This window comes from Mobula hypostoma, chromosome 6, assembly GCF_963921235.1.
Source record: "Mobula hypostoma chromosome 6, sMobHyp1.1, whole genome shotgun sequence".
Taxonomy (NCBI): domain Eukaryota; kingdom Metazoa; phylum Chordata; class Chondrichthyes; order Myliobatiformes; family Myliobatidae; genus Mobula; species Mobula hypostoma.
In genome coordinates this window covers 169,900,021-169,917,561 of record NC_086102.1, presented here as the reverse complement: position 1 = coordinate 169,917,561, position 17,541 = coordinate 169,900,021, and the positions used below count along the sequence as shown (strand labels likewise).

The window sequence follows — 17,541 nt, the reverse complement described above, 5'->3', positions numbered from 1 at the left end:
GGTTCTTGGATCATTGGTATCTCTTCTGGGGTAGAGGCACTTTGTACAAGAGGGACAGAGATACTGGCTATTTGGATAGACAGGGGCTTATTAGGGAGAGTCAACATGGCTTTGTGCGTGGTAGGTCATGTTTGACCAATCTATTGGAGTTTTTCGAGGAGGTTACCAGGAAAGTGGATGAAGGGAAGGCAGTGGATATTGTCTACATGGACTTCAGTAAGGCCTTTGACAAGGTCCCGCATGGGAGGTTAGTTAGGAAAATTCAGTCGCTAGGTATGCATGGAGAGGTGGTAAATTGGATTGGACATTGGTTCGATGGAAGAAGCCAGAGAGTGGTGGTAGAAAATTGCTTCTCTGAGTGGAGGCCTGTGACTAGTGGTGTGCCACAGGGATCAGTGCTGGGTCCATTGTTATTTGTCATCTATATCAATGATCTGGATGATAATGTGGTAAATTGGATCAGCAAATTTGCTGATGATACAAAGATTGGAGGTGTAGTAGACAGTGAGGAAGGTTTTCAGAGCCTGCAGAGGGACTTGGACCAGCTGGAAAAATGGGCTGAAAAATGGCAGATGGAGTTTAATACTGACAATTGTGAGGTATTGCACGTTGGAAGGACAAACCAAGGTAGAACATACAGGGTTAATGGTAAGGCACTGAGGAGTGCAGTGGAACAGAGGGATCTGGGAATACAGATACAAAATTCCCTAAAAGTGTCGTCACAGGTAGATAGGGTCGTAAAGACAGCTTTTGGTACATTGGCCTTTATTAATCGAAGTATTGAGTATAAGAGCTGGAATGTTATGATGAGGTTGTACAAGGCATTGGTGAGGCCGAATCTGGAGCATTGTGTTCAGTTTTGGTCACCAAATTACAGTAAGGATATTAATAAGGTTGAAAGAGTGCAGAGAAGGTTTACAAGGATGTTGCCGGGACTTGAGAAACTCAGTTACAGAGAAAGGTTGAATAGGTTAGGACTTTATTCCCTGGAGCATAGAAGAATGAGGGGAGATTTGATAGAGGTATATAAAATTATGATGGGTATAGATAGAGTGAATGCAAGCAGGCTTTTTCCACTGAGGCAAGGGGAGAAAAAAACCAGAGGACATGGGTTAAGGGTGAGGGGGGATAAGTTTAAAGGGAATATTAGGGGGGGCTTCTTCACACAGAGAGTGGTGGGAGTATTGAATGAGCTGCCAGATGAGGTGGTAAATGCGGGTTCTTTTTTAACATTTAAGAATTGGACAGATACATGGATGGGAGGTGTATGGAGGGATATGGTCCGTGTGCAGGTCAGTGGGACTAGGCAGAAAATGGTTCGGCACAGCCAAGAAGGGCCAAAGGGCCTGTTTCTGTGCTGTAGTTTCTATGGTTCTATGGTTCTATAACAGAATCATTGCTGAGAAAAAGGTGAACTAGTGGCTGAATGTTCCAGGACACTGATGCTTTAAGCATGGCAGAGAAACAGGTAAGAATGTTTCATCAATTATAGACTTCCCCATGATCAGTGGGAACGAGATGTGTTGAGAAATTCAGGTAGTTGTGAGAGTAGTAGGGTAGCGCCAGTGGGAGCTATCAGTTTACGTGGTGTTAACTGGGCCAAGGTTCAAGTTTATTTGTCACGCGTACATTAAACATACAGTGAATGCATTGTTTACATTAACAACCAAAACATCTGAGGATATATTGGCGCACCCTGTGAGTGTTAAAAAAAACAAGTACCCAGAGTGTAAAGTGCTGAGATGGACAGAATTAGTATGGTCCCTCCAAGAAAGTTTCCTTAAACAATACTGCACTTAAAGGAACATACTCAGGACAGGGCAATTCTAGACCTCCTCTTAGGGATAAAGTGGGCCAAGCAAAAGAAGTGGCAATTGGGAAGCACTTTGGGTCTAGTGGCCACAATTTGATTAGTTTAGAAATCGTTATGGAAAAGGATAGAACAGGTCCACAGGTTAGAGTCCTGAAATGGAGCCTGGCCAACTTTGAGGACATTAGGCAATATCTTGCAGTAGTTGACTGGGAAACTCCTTTTAAAGTCAAAGGAACAGTTGGCAAGTGGGATGCTTTTACAAAGGTCTCATATAACGGTAGCATATTCTTGTTCGAGTGAAGGGTAGACATACCAGGTCCAGTGAACCCTGGCTGACAAGCAATATTGACGCTCTAGAAAGAGAAAGAAACATATATTACTTTTAGTCAGCTGGGTACAAATATAAAACAATTGAAAAGCAGGCTTAAGAAGGATATTAAGAGGGGAAAAAAGAGGTGTTGAGATATATGTATATGTATTAAGATAATCTCAGGAGGTTCTTCAATTATATTAACAGTAAAACTGTGTCAAGGAGGAGACTAAGTCCTCTTAAAGAAGGTCAGGGATCCCTGGGTGTAGAGCTCCAGGAGAGAGCTGAGATTTTTAATGTCTCTCCTAGGTGGTTACTAAGGAGAATAACATGGATGCCAAAGAACTGAGTAATAAGTAGTGAGGACTTGGATCATTTGCATATTATGAGAAAGGAGGTATTTGCAACTTTGAAGCACATCATGTTGACAAATCCCCCAGAGTCCAACCAGATGCTCCCCTGTACCTTATGGGAGGCTCGGAAAGAAATCACCAAGGCATTGTAGAAATATTTGCTACTCATTAGCTAGTCGAAGTTCCAGAAGTCTGTAGGTTGGCTAATGTTGTTTAATTGTTCCAGGATAGCAAGAACAGGCCAGGGACTACAGGCCAGTGAGCCTAACTTTAGTTGTACAGAAGCTCTGAGGGAATTCTAAGGGACAAGATCTACCATCGCTTGGATAATCAAGACTTAATCAAGAGTAGTCAGCATGATTTGTGCAAAGGAGATGATGTCTGATAAATCTTTTGGAGTTTTTTGAAGAAGTAACTATGGGAATAGATGAAGGCAGGGCAGTGGATGTTGTCTATATGGATTTTAGTAAGGCCTTTGAGAAGGTCCCACATGGCAGATTGAATCAGAAGGCTTGGTCACATGGGATTCAAGGGAGTTAACGAGGTGAATTCAGAATTGACTCAATGGTAGAAAGCGGAGGGTGGTGGTTGAAGGTCAATTCTCTAACAAGAGGTTTGTGATAGTGGAGTGACTCAAGGATCAGGGTTGGGACTTATCTCTTTTATTCATTATGTATGTAAATGTTTTGGATTTGAATGTACATGATACAAATAGCAAGTTTGATAATGATACTGTTAAAGGTGTCGATTGACAAGGTAATGAAGAAGGTATTTAGCATGCTAGCCTTCATAGTTTAGGAGTAGGGACATTACCCTGCAAACATAAGTCATTGATGAGGCCAGACTTGGAGTGTTGTGACTAGTTGTAGTCACCCTGTTATACAGGAAAGACATTGTCAATCTGGAGCAGGTGCAGAAGATATTTATAGAGATGCTGTCCGTGTTAGAGGCCCTCAGTTATAGGGAGCAGTTGCCACTCTAGACCTTTATCCCCTGGAGCACTGAAGAATGAAGGATCAGCTCATAGTAGTTTATAAACTTAACAGGGGTATGAGGGCACGCTCAGTCACAGCAGCCACTCGGGGTCCAGTCAAAGATGTGTTTGATTGTCCTATACATCTTCCTTACGATTGCGTGTCACTGCTGGATACTAAGACCATCAGGGAGTGTAGGACTGTCCCATCAGCAAGTTGCTCGACAACGATGGAGCGCGACTTGCTGTGTATCATTGCTGTGTTGTTCCCTGGACCTGTGGCATACGTTGTGCCAAGATAGTGTGCAATCGAACAAATGGAGCAAGTGATTGTCTTGGATGATTTTATTGTGATCGCAAAACCCTGTTGGACATTGGTAACATAGAATACAGCAAGTCCAGTTCACTGGTTCATTGACAAGATTAACCTCAGGGGAACTGCATTGTCTCAGATAAGGCGAGGACTCGTCCCACTCTGCAAGGTAGTGTGGGAGAAAGCAGTGGCCTCTGTGGGCATGCTGGAGTCTGTATTGGGTTTGGGTCTGGACCCTCCCAGTGGTGCTGTTCTCTGCTGCTTATTTGATGCTGCCCTTCAGTGTTCACTCGGTGGAAGAACAGGCTGGAGCAGGACACTTTACCATCAGTCTACAGCCATACCACTCAGAGATTTAGGCTGGATTACTTTTTTCTTTGTGACTATGTTTTTCTGAAATCATAACCATGTGCAAAGTGTAGTGTGCTGTGTGTTGTTGGTAATGTGTTTTGTACCTTGGTCCTGGAGGGACACTGTATTCTTTGGCTGTTTTATTTATGGGCGAATGATAACTAAACTTGAACTTGAACTTGAGTAAGGTAGATGTTCATAGACTTTTCCCCAGGGCTGAGGGGTCCAAAACTGGAGGGCACTGATACAGGATAAGAGGGGAAAGATGTAAGAAACCTGAGTGACTTCTTTACTCTGATAGTCGTGAGTAGCTGGAATGAGTTGCCAGGGGAAGTGGTTTGAGGCAAGTACAATTGCAATATTTAAGAAACTTTGGATATGTACATGGAGGGGACAGGCTAGGAGAGATATGGGCCAAACACAGGCATCTGGGGATTGCAGAGAGGATGCTGCGGTCAACATGGACCAGTTGTGCCAATGGACCTGTTTCTGTGCTGTATTATTCTATGTCTGTACTCTGCCCAGTGCTCAGTTCATCCCTGAAGCAAATTCTAATTTAGTTTCTTTGATGCACAATCAAGTTCAAGCAAAATCTCGTTTGGCATTCATTATTTTGACTGCACTGTTTAGCCCCCTCTTTGCTTTACTGTTTTCTGTGTTGTTTTAGTTGGCCATTATAGACCATCAACTTCAGAAGGAGCATTATTTTTCTTTTCTAAATCATGTTACCTGTAGAAAGTTCATGTAGAAAGTTGAACATTTGTGGATTCTCTGTCTGTTTATTGTGTGCAGTACTTGCATGCATTCTGAGCCAAACAAGCATGGCTAGTGATCAGATGAAGCTCATGAAGTCCTAAAGTGAAGAAGAGAGAACAAGTGACCATGCAGCAGGTCAGACAGAAGCAGCATAACACCATGATGCAAGACAGCGACTTATTACAAAAGTCTCTACGGATTTAATTACAAAAGTTAGTCTTTCTGAACACCTCCCTCTGCAACTGGATCCTAGACTTCCTGACTGGGAGACCTCAGTCAGTCCAGATCAGGAGCAGCATCTCCAACACCATCACACTGAGCACGGGGGCCCCCCAGGGCTGTGTGCTCAGTCCACTGCTGATCACTCGGCTGACCCACGACTGCGCTGCAACACACAGCTCAAACCACATCATTAAGTTCGCCGATGACACGACCGTGGTGGGTCTCATCAGCAAGAACGATGAGTCAGCATACAGAGAGGAGGTGCAGCGGCTAACGGACTGGTGCAGAGCCAACAACCTGTCTCTGAATGTGAACAAAACAGAAGAGATGGTTGTTGACTTCAGGAGGACACGGAGCGACCACTCTCCGCTGAACATGAATGACTCCTCCGTAGAGATCGCTAAGGGCACCAAATTTCTTGGTGTTCACCTGGTGGAGAATCTCACCTGGTCCCTCAACACCGGCTCCATAGCAAAGAAAGCCCAGCAGCGTCTCTACTTTCTGTGAAGGCTGAGAAAAGTCCATCTCCCACTCCCCATCCTCACCACATTCTACAGAGGTTGTATTGAGAGCATCCTGAGCAGCTGCATCACAGCCTGGTTCGGAAATTATACCATCTCGGATCGCAAAACCCTGCAGCGGATAGTGAGGTCAGCTGAGAAGATCATTGGGGTCTCTCCTCCCGCCATCACAGACATTTACACCACATGCTTTTTGTATTGTTTCATGTAGCACCATGGTCCTGGAAAACGTCTCATTTTTACTATGTTCTGTACCAGCAGTTATGGTTGAAATGACAATAAAAAGTGACTTGACTTGACTGCTTCAAGACCTCCTCTGTATAAAAGGTTTGAGAGGTGTTGTCAAGCAACAGCTGAGACTCGTAGGCTGGGAAGAAACAAGCTTTTCTGATGAATTGGGAAATGAACCAGCCATTCATTAAGTTTAGCAATTTAATTTCTACATTCCTAATTTTTACATGCTTAAGTAGGGTTCAAATAATATTTTGCTTTGGATTTAATACTGTAGACTGACTTTTGTGACAAATACATTTATTGCCACATAATTCTTCAGCAGTTTGATTGGGACACGACTGCACAAGCGCGTGGAAGTCAGCCAGGTGGAACAGCGAGAAAAGTTTAAAAACTTTATAGAGCGGGCGTCGGGGAACAGGGAGACAGAGTAAGAAGGCTTTGGCTCAACGGGGCTTCAGCGATTACAGGTCAAGGCAAAGTAGAATATTCTGTGTAGAATACAGACAGGAAAAATGTGTATGAGGCCAGTGTTCTGTGCTCGGCGTCAGGTGTGGGAAGTCCTGGAGACTCCCAGTTTCCCGGATAGCCCTATCTGCACCAGGTGTGTCGAGCTGCAGTTCCTTAGGGACCGTATTAGGGAACTGGAAATGCAGCTCGATGACCTTTGTCTGGTCAGGGAGAGTGAGGAGGTGATAGAGAGGAGCTATAGGCAGGTAATCACATTGGGGCCTCGGGAGACAAATAACTGGGAAACGGTCAGGAGAGGGAAGGGCAAGAGTCAGATGCCAGAGAGTACACCTGTGGCTGTCCCCTTAACAGTAAGTACTCCTGTTTGAGGACCGTTGGAGGGACAGCCTACCTGGGGGAAGCAACAGTGGCCGCGCCTCTGGCACAGAGTCTGGCCCTGTGGCTCAGAAGGGTAGGGAAAGGAAGAGGATGGCAGCAATGATAGGGGACTCTATAGTTAGGGGGTCAGATAGGCGATTCTGTGGACACAGGAAAGGAACACGGATGGTAGTTTGTCTCCCAGGTGCCAAGGTCCGGGATGTTTCTGATCGCATCCACAGTATCCTGAAGTGGGAAGGAGAACAGCCAGAGGTCATGGTACAGGTTGGTACCAACTACATAGGCAGGAAAAGGGAGGAGGTCCTGAAAAAAGAGTACAGGGAGTTAGGAAGTAAGTTGAGAAGCGGGACCTCAAAGGTAGTCATCTCGGGATTACTGCCTGTGCCACGTGAATAGACTGAGGTGGAGGATGAATGTGTGGCTGAGAGATTGGAGCAGAGGGCAGGGATTCAGATTTCTGGATCATTGGGACCTCTTTTGGGCCAGGTGTAATCTGTACAAAAAGGACGGGTTACACTTGAATCCCAGGGGGACCAATATCCTGGCGGGGACGTTTGCAAAGGCTATCAGGGAGTGTTTAAACTAGAATTGCCGGGAGGTGGGGGTGGGAACCAAAATGAAGAGATGGAGGAAGAGGAGGTTGGCTCACAAATAGAGAAAGCTTGGAGACAGTGCGAGAGGGAGGATAGACAGGTGATAGAGAAGGGATGTGCTCCGACCATGATTTCAGATGTGTCTATTTTAATGCAAGGATTATTATGAACAAAACGAATGAGCTTAGAGCATGCATCAGTACTTGGAGCTATGATGTTGTGGCCATTAAAGAGACTTGGATGGCACAGGGGCAGGAGTGGTTACTTCGAGTGCCAGGCTTTAGATGTTTCAGAAAGGACAGGGAAGGAGGCAAAAGAGGTGGGGGCATGGCACTGTTGATCAGAGATAGTGTCACGACTGCAGAAAAAGAGGAAGACATGGAGGGATTGTCTACGGAGTCTCTGTGGGTGGAAGTTAGGAACAGGAAGGGGTCAATAACTCTACTGGGTGTTTTTTATAGACCACCCTAGAGTAACAGGGACATCGAGGAGTAGATAAGGAGACAGATTCTGGAAAGGTGTAATAATAACAGGGTTGTTGTGGTAGGAGATTTTAATTTCCCAAATATCGATTGACATCTCTCCAGAGCAAGGGGTTTAGATGGGGTGGAGTTTGTTAGGTGTGTTCAGGAAGGTTTCTTGACACAGTATGTAGATAAGCCTACAAGAGGAGAGACTGTACTTGATGTGGTATTCAGAAATGAACCTGGTCAGGTGTCAGATCTCTCAGTGGGAGAGCATTTTGGAGATAGTGATCACAATTCTATCTCCTTTACCATAGCATTGGAGTGGGATAGGAACAGACAAGTTAGGAAAGCATTTAATTGGAGTAAGGGGAAATATGAGGCTATCAGGCAGGAACTTGGAAGCATAAATTGGAAACAGTTGTTCTTCAGGAAACGTACAGAAGAAATGTGGCAAATGTTCAGGGGATATTTATGTAGCGTTCTGTATAGGTATGTTCGAATGAGACGGAAAGGATGGTAAGGTACAGGAACTATGGTGTACAAAGGCTGTTGTAAATCTAGTCAAGAAGAAAAGAAGAGCTTATGAAAGGTTCAAAAAATTAGGTAATGATAGAGATCTAGAAGATTATAAGGCTAGCAGGAAGGAGCTTAACAATGAAATTGGGAGAGCCAGGAAGGGCCATGAGAAGGCCTTGGTGGACAGGATTAAGGAAAACCCCAAGGCATTCTACAGATATGTGAAGAGCAAGAGGATAAGATGTAAGTCAATAGGACCAATCCAGTGTGACAGTGGAAAAGTGAGTATGGAACTGGCAGAGATAGCAGAAGTACGTAATGAATACTTTGCTTCAGTATTCACTATGGAAAAGGATCTTGGCAATTGTAGGGATGACTTACAGTGGATGGAAAAGCTTGAGCATGTAGATATTAAGGAAGAGGATGTGCTGGAGCTTTTGGAAAGCATCAAGTTGGATAAGCCACCAGGACCGGACGAGATGTACCCCAAACTACTGTGGGAGGTGAGGGAGGAGATTGCTGAGCCTCTGGCGATGATCTTTGCATCATCAATGGAGACGGGTGAGGTTCCAGAGGATAGAAGGGTTGCGGATATTGTTCCCTTATTCAAGAAAGGGAGTAAAGATAGCCCAGGAAATTATAGACCAGTGAGTTTTACTTTAGTGGTTGGTAAGTTGATAGAGAAGATACTGAGAGGCAGGATTTATGAACATTTGGAGAGGCATAATATGATTAGGAATAGTCAGCATGGCTTTGTCAAAGGCAGGTCGTGGCTTATGAGCCTGTTGGAATTTCTTGAGGATGTGACTAAACACATTGATGAACGAAGAGCAGTAGATGTAGTGTATATGGACTTCAGCAAGGCATTTGACATGGTATCTTGTGCATGGCTTATTGAGAAAGTAAGGAGGCATGGGATCCAAGGGGACATTGCTTTGTGGATCCAGAACTGGCTTGCCCACAGAAGGCAAAGAGTGGTTGTAGGTGGATGATATTCTGTATGGAGGTCAGTGACCAGTGGTGTGCCTCAGGGATCTGTCCTGGGACCCCTACTCTTCATGATTTTTATAAATGACCTGGATGAGGAAATGGAGGGATGGGCTAGTAAATTTGCTGATGACACAAAGGTTAGGGGTGTTGTGGATAGTGTGGAGGGCTATCAGAGGTTACAGTGGGACATTGACAGGATGCAAAACTGGACTGAGCAGTGGCAGGTGGAGTTCAACCCAGATTAGTGTGAGGTGGTTCATTTTGGTAGATCAAATATGATGGCATAATATAGTACTAATGGTAAGACTCTTGGCAGAGTAGAGGATCAGAGGAATCTTGGGGTCCAAGTCCATAGGACACTCAAAGCAGCTGCGCAGGTTGACCCTGTGGTTAAGAAGGCATACGGTGCATTGGCCTTCATCAATTGTAGGATTGAATTTAACAGCCAAGAGGTAATGTTGCAGCTATATAGGACCCTGGTCAGAGCCCACTTGGAGTACCGTGGTCAGTTCTGGTCGCCTCACTACAGGAAGGATGTGGAAACTATAGAAAGGGTGCAGAGGAGATTTACAAGGATGTTGCCTGGATTGGGGAGCATGCCTTATGAGAATAGGTTGAGTGAACTTGGCCTTTTCTCCTTGAAGCGACAAAGGATGAGAGGTGACCTGATAGAGGTGTACAAGATGATGAGAGACATTGATCGTGTGGATGGTCAGAGGCTTTTTCCCAGGGCTGAAATAGCTAGCACGCGAGTGCACAGTTTTGAGGTGCTTGAAAGTAGGTGCAGAGGAGATGTCAGGGGTATGTTTTTTACGCAGAGAGTGGTGAGTGCGTGGAATGGGCTGCCGGCGACGGTGGTGGAGGTGGATATACGATAGGGTCTTTTAAGAGACTCCTGGATAGGTACATGGAGCTTAGAAAAATAGAGGGCTATGGGTAACCCCAGGTAATTTCTTAGGTAAGGACATGTTCGGCACAGCTTTGTGGGCCAAAGGGCCTGTATTGTGCTGTAAGTTTTCTGTGTTTCTATGGTTCTATAATTCAGGACAAAGTAATTAACCTTGGCAGTGAACAGAGAGTTTGTGTTTAGTTTTCTGAATAAATCTAATTTTTTTTGTCACTGCCAGAAGTTAGAAAAATAAGCACTGCCTGAGAGTTTGGCAGTCTCCTGGTCAAACATATAGTATTTAGCAATGTTCGGATCAGTGACCATTGAATAATATTGAATCCAAACTTCAGAATGATTAGATCATTTATCATTGCTCCTTAAGATCTAGTGGTCTTCATCACAATTCTCTTTATGCCTCTTTCAAGTTCTTGTCTAACCAAGTGTTTAAATAGCTATTTATAACTATATTTATAATTTACAAATTATGATTTACTGTTTTGATAAAATACAAGCTATTCACTATAAAGGTTGCGTTACTTTTTTTCAATCAAGTTGCCACCTGTGTCCATCTCCAACTATCTCAATAGACTGACTTTATTTTAGAAACATCAAAAATATATCGGAGAGTATTTATTATTTTACAACCATCATCTTCTAAGCATTCTAAACATTTTAAGGACTTTATATTATTTTTCCATACCTAATTTACACTTACATGGCCTATATACCACCTCCTGCCTTTAAGTACCCTTTCTATCTCTGTCTCACAGCTCTTACCCCAGTTAAGTAACTTACCATTGTTCGGGTGAAGCACATCCTTAAATATTTAAACAAGAGGTTCAGAGGTTCAAAGAACAATTGTAGTTCTCTGTATCTTTTTGTCAGTATCTTCTTCCAAGGGAGCAACAGTTTAATAATTTTGTTGTTCTTACCCTTAGGGACATGGGAGAAGATGGAGATAGTCAGGGAGATGGTAGCAGTCAGCCAGATACTATTTCCATTGCATCAAGGACCTCGCAGAACACCATGGACAGTGATAAGGTAGGTGCAATTTCATGAAATCAGTAGGTCTGCGCTTATGAATTCATCTGCCACGTTCTCAACAGTGCAAATGGAATAAGCCGTCATTAGCTACTGAATTAGTATCTGCAGGTCTGCACACTTGCAATATGGGCATGTAATGTTGGGAGTGTTGCTGAGTATAGCATGGGCCATGTAATGTTGGGAGTGTTGCTGAGTATAGCATGGGCCATGTAATGTTGGGAGTATTGCTGAGTATAGCATGGGCCATGTAATGTTGGGAGTGTTGCTGACTATAGCATGGGCCATGTAATGTTGGGAGTATTGCTGACTATAGCATGGGCCATGTAATGTTGGGAGTATTGCTGAGTATAACATGGGCCATGTAATGTTGGGAGTATTGCTGAGTATAGCATGGGCCATGTAATGTTGGGAGTGTTGCTGAGTATAGCATGGGCCATGTAATGTTGGGAGTATTGCTGAGTATAGCATGGGCCATGTAATGTTGGGAGTATTGCTGACTATAGCATGGGCCATGTAATGTTGGGAGTATTGCTGAGTATAGCATGTCCCTGCTGAGCCCCCTGCTCTGGTTTTAACAGAACCCTGCCTGTCATGAGACAGAACACAGAAGAGTGCAGCACAGGGACAGGCCCTTCAACCCACAGTGTTGTCCTGAACCAAATTTATGAGTAATCAAATGGCCAACTAAACTAATCCTTTTTGCCTGCACAATGTCCATATCCTTCCATTTTCCTCACATTCATGTGCCTATCTAATTGTCTCTTGAAGTCCCTAATGGATCTGCCTCTACCACTATCCCAGGCCACGCATTCCAGGCACCTATCAGTGTCTGTGTTTTTAAAAAAAATTGCTCCTAACATATCCTTTGAAATTACTCCCTCTCACCTTAAATGTATACCGTCTGCTTTTAGACCTTTCAAGCCTGGGATAAAGAAACTTTCTACCTTCTCAATAAACCTCTCATAATCTTATATACTGTACCTCTGTCAGATCTCCTCTCAGCATCTGTCACTTGAGAAAAAAACAACGCAACGTTTTCCAACCCTCGTGGTACCACAAGCACTCTAATTCCAGCAGCATCCTGATAAACCCCTTCTGCACTCTCTCTAAAGCTTCGACATCCCTCTTTTAATAGGATGACCAGAACTGTATGCAATACACGCTATGCTGCCTAACTAGAGTTTTATAAAGCTGCAATCTAACTTCCTGACTTTGAAACTCAAAGTAGAGCTGTCGATGTTGTCTAAATGGATTTTAGTAAGGCATTTGACAAGGTCCCTTATGAAAGGCATGGGATCAATGGTGAATTGACTGACTGGATTCAGAACTCAGTACCTCAACTATTAAAGACAACCATGCCATATACCTTCTTAACAGCCCTGGCAATCTGTGTAGTCACTTAAAGGGAGCTATGAACTTGGACTCCAAGATCCATCTGCATTGTCTCTTTACATTGACCTATCAAGGTGCAACACTTCACGTTTGTCCGCGTTAAACTCCATCTGCTATTTCTCCACCCATAACTGCAACAGATCTATATCTTGCTGTATTCTTTGCCAGACATCTACCCTATCCTCAACCCCACTGATCTTCGTATCATAGGCAAACTTACAAATCCCACCATTCTACATTTTCATCCACCATTGTACATTTTGTTATGTACCCCGTAACTGGATTGCTAAACCAGCAGAAATGGACCATTCGTTGGAGTCTGGATTACTAGGAACTAATAAAGTTTTATTAAAGAAATAAGTAACACAGTACTCTAATCGTAAGGATATAAATGCAACAGGTTAGCAATGATAATACACACATGTACACTGAACTAAGGTAATAGGAATCAAACCAAGCTCTATCGCAGTCTAGGGGTAAAATGATCAGTCTTAAGTGACGCAGAGTTCAGTTCAGCTTAGTACAGTTCGCAGTAATCGCTGTTGTGCTGTTGAAGAGAGACAGAGAGATGCAATTTGGTTTTAGGCAGACCTTTTGGATATCTTCGCAGCTGGTTTCGGGCAGACCCTTTGATGTCTTCTATCCCGCTGTGGTTACCGACTGTGACCCCTCCGTTCCGGATACAACCGTTCTTCCGCGGTGAATCCGGCACCCAGGCAAGGGCGGACATACACACCAGGTTCCCACCAATCGTACCATTGCATCCTGTGAGTCTATGGTTGGTTCCCGCGAACCGGACCTCCAAACTCCTACCAACTTGTGGGGGCACACCGCTCTTCCAGGGTCTCATTATCTCGTGATCTTGTGGTGCGTCGTGCCTTAGCGAACCTGTTCTTTTTATCCCCCTGCTGGGGTATCGCCTGTCCATCAAACTTCAAACAGTTCAGGTTCAAAGCAACCGGTCTGTCAATATTCTGAATTGTGTTTCTTTTCCGTTAATCTCTCTTCTCCTCTCTCATTAACATTTTGAACGTTTCTCCATTGTCTCCCTTATCTCTCTCATTAGCATCAATTGTCTGATAACTTGGTTTGATGTCACAAGTTACACACAGAACATCACAAACCGTAGAGGTCCCAGTTCAGATCCCTGCGAATCTCAGCTAGAATAAATCCCTTTGACCACTACCCTCTGTCTTCAATGGGCAAGCCAGTTCTGAATCCAATCAGCCAATTCACCATGCTTCTTAATCTTCTGGGTGAGCCTGTCATGGGGGACCTTGTGAAACGCCTTACTAAAAGCCATTTAGACAACATCCACAGCTCTATTTTCATCAATCACCCTTGTCACCTCATCAAAAAACTCAATCAAGTTAGTAAGCCACATCTTGCTTCGCACAAAACTAATTAGGCCATAGTTTTCCAAATGCTCATAAATCTCTGGCACTGAGTCTGCCTCTGTGACTCAGAAGGAAAGGGGGAAGAAGAGGCACGCTGTAGTGATAGGAGATTTGTTAGGGGAATAGACAGGAGGTTCTGTGGGTGAGAACAAGATTCTTGGATGGTATGTTGCCTCCCGAGTGTCAGGGTCCGGGATGTCTTGGACTGAGTCCTCAGCATTCTTAAGTGAGATGCTGAACAGCCAGAAGTCATGGTACCAATGACATGGGTAGGATGCGTGACAAGGTTCGAGTTTAGGGAAGTTAGGTACTAAGTTAAAGGGCAGGACTTCTAGGGTTGTGATTTCAGGATTGCAAGCCATGCCACATGTTAGTGAGGCTAGAACTAGGAAGAGTATACAGTTTAATACATAGAGTTGGTGTAGGAGGGAGGGCATAATATTTTTGGATCATTGGTCTCTCTTCCAGGGAAGTTAGGACCTGTACAGAAGGGACAGTTTGCACCTGAACTGGAGGGGACTAATATCCTAGCAGGAAGGTTTGTTAATGCTGCATGGTGGGGTTTAAACTAGAGTTGCAGGGGGATGGGAACCAGAGTGCCAGAACAATTAGTGGAGAGGTTGTGGAGGCAGAGGTTGGTAAAACCTCAGACAAAGTTAGGAATCAAATGGTTGAGCAAAATCAAAAAGTGACAATTTAAGATTGATGAACCTTCCTCCTTGACTTCCCATTGAGAGTACTGAGAGACAGGCTACACCTGAACCCGAGGCGGACCAATATCCTTGCCGACAGGTTGCCAGAGTTGGGGATGGAGTTGTTGGTTTACAGAGGCAGTGTGTAGGTGAGACTGCTAGCAAGGAGAGGTTGATGAAAATTGTACTCAACATGATGAGTTGCAATGTGAAAAGGGCTCCAAATCGAAAAGGGCGATGAATGCAGGACTGAATATACACAGTTATATTTGAATATACACGGTATACCGTGTAGCATAGTTACAGATTGACATGTATGATGTTGTAGGCCTCATTGAATTATTGCTGAAAGAAGCTTATAGATGGGAGCTTAATGTCCAAGAGTAAACATTGTATTGAACGGACAGGCAGGAAGGCAGAAGGGGTGGCATTGCTCTGTTGGTAAAAAATGAAATCAAAACATTTGGAAGTGGTGACATAGGGTTGGAAGGTGTTGAATCATTGTGGGTAAAACTAAGAAACTGCAAGGGTAAAAAGACCCTGATTGGAGTTGTATACAGACCCCTAAACCTGAACTTTACCAGGGTTCATTTGAGCATTGGATGGGGTAAATATTTAGCCCAAAAACAACACCTGGTCTTTATGGAATTCACATTTTTCAGGCTTGACGTAAAGGTTATTTTCAAGAAGGCATCTAAGTACTCTCCGGACATGCTGGACATGCTGCTGATGAGAGTGGAAATAGATAAGGATGTCACCCAAATACACAAAGACAAACTGGTTCAACATGTCCCTGAGCACATTGTTAACCAAGGCCTGGAATACAGCAGGGGCACTGGCCAGACCAAAAGGCATCACTAGGTATTCATAGTGACCATTAGAAGTGTTGAAAGCCGTTTTCCACTCATCTCCTTCTCTTATGCGAATCAGATTGTAAGCATTGCGCAGATCAATTTTGAAAAATATTAATGCTCCCTGGAGATGTTCAAATGCAGACGCCATCAAGGGAAGAGGGTAGCAGTAGCATTAGTGGGAGAGATTGTCGGGGCAGCAGAAAAGGAGGACCTGCGAGATGCTGGGAGTGGTACTGAGGCAGCCTGAAGCTGCTGAATTGAGCTGGTGAGAATGTTAGTGGCTGTTGCTGATGGTGGCTGTTCACAGTAAGTTCATGGACGGCAGCCGTGAGTGCGGAAATCACGGACACCTGAGTCCGATTGTCTGTGGTGAGCTGTTGAACAGTTGCACCTCGGGACGATACCTGTTTCTCCAAGTGAGAATGGGCTTATCGGCATGAGGTTATCTGCCTCATTGCCTCCATAACTTCACTGAGAACCGATTCCATTGCCTGTAGCTTGTCTCCTACCTGACCAATGAACCTCATGGCCAGGGTCAGCTGCTGTCTCTCTGCTGGGTCCAACTTTGTTGCTCGAGACTTGCTGTTACAAGGTTCGGAAATGGCCCAAGTGCGGAGTGAGAGACACTGAAGTAGGTCGATAGTTCACGGACTTTAATACGAACCGTGTTAAAGGGAAAATAAAACAATAAACGCTAGGCCAAACAGGGCTGTTAACTAAAACTCTCAAAATGAAAATGAAGCCTACACTGCGGCTGAAAAGAACATCTAAACATTAAACAAATACCACTAGTCTTCAGAGTCGGTTGACTTGAAAGTCCAGTTTCTCAGGGAAGGCCGAATGCAAAACAGCAGCAAAGCGTTGCTGTGCTCTGTCCAAGTCTCGACAAGCACTATGAATACAAGTATGGAGTTAAATACTGTCACCATTAACTAATAATTAGCTGTCACGAGCAAATTCACAAGCACAATTGCTGTATCTACTGCACTGCCGAATACGTGGTTGCGACATCCACAGGAATCCCCTACCTTCATCCCATCTGTAGTCTACGTGTCACCTAGCCCTTAAGGAACCAAATGTAGTAATCAGCAACAGAGAAGCAGCATTTCCCAAACCTTGTCGTGTTGTGGCAGGAGACTGATCAAGCCAGTTTGAAGAAAGCTCTGCCAAATTACAGTATTTTCAACACATTACCTGCCACATTGGAAGGCCCAACACACTTGACCATGCTACACCACCATCAAGAACATTTATTGATCCATCCCTCACCTGCACTTCCAACCACCTGCCAGTGTACAGACAGATATTGAAAAGTTCAACACCTGTGTAGAGGATTAAGAAGAGCTGGATGGCAGAGGTGGAAGAGCAAATTTGGGATTGTTTTAAGTTGGCGTTCAAGGAACTGTCAGGTCCTAAATGAATGTGCCAGAGTTATTAGCACTGTGTACCCACAAAAGCATTCCAAATCTTCCTCAAGCAGAAGCCCCAGATGAGCCAAAAGAATCATAATTGCTGACTGCTTGATCCATGGCCTTCAAGGTTGGTGACCCAGAGCCATGCAAGCTCTAGGTGTGACTTCAGGAAGGCCATTGTGAGTGAGGAGGCAATTTCATACTATATTGAATCATGTATTAGCACATGCCAGCTGTGGCAGACGTGAAAACTATTACTTCATACAAGGTGAGAACAAATAGTGACACATCCTTCCCAGAAAAGCACAAGGTCTTTTTTGCATGCTTTGATAAGGAGAGCAATGACACACCCATGTGTGTCCCTACATCTGTGTATGATCCTGTAATGTCAGTCCCTGAAGCCAACGGCCGAGCGCCCTTCAATCCATGAAAAGCTTCTGCTCCAGGCAGCATACCTGGCTGAGTACTAAAGATCTGGCTGGAGTATTTATGGTCATATCCATCCTTTCAATTCTGCTGTTTAAGATTCCCACCTACTTCAAAAAGACACCTATTATACCTGTGCCCAAGAAGAGCATGATGACCTGCCACAATAAATACCAT

At 44.2% G+C, this 17,541-nt stretch overlaps 1 protein-coding gene across 4 annotated transcripts in view; it reads left to right on the top strand.

Moving 5' to 3' along the window:
* The window catches only part of kalrna (kalirin RhoGEF kinase a), a 747,932-nt gene that overhangs the window by 497,454 nt on the left and 232,937 nt on the right, over positions 1-17,541 (top strand). For all 4 annotated transcript variants that reach the window (XM_063052247.1, XM_063052242.1, XM_063052243.1 and 1 more), the window contains exon 33: positions 11,086-11,188. In XM_063052247.1, coding sequence (XP_062908317.1) covers positions 11,086-11,188 — 103 coding nt within the window. The remainder of the gene's footprint in view (positions 1-11,085; positions 11,189-17,541) is intronic.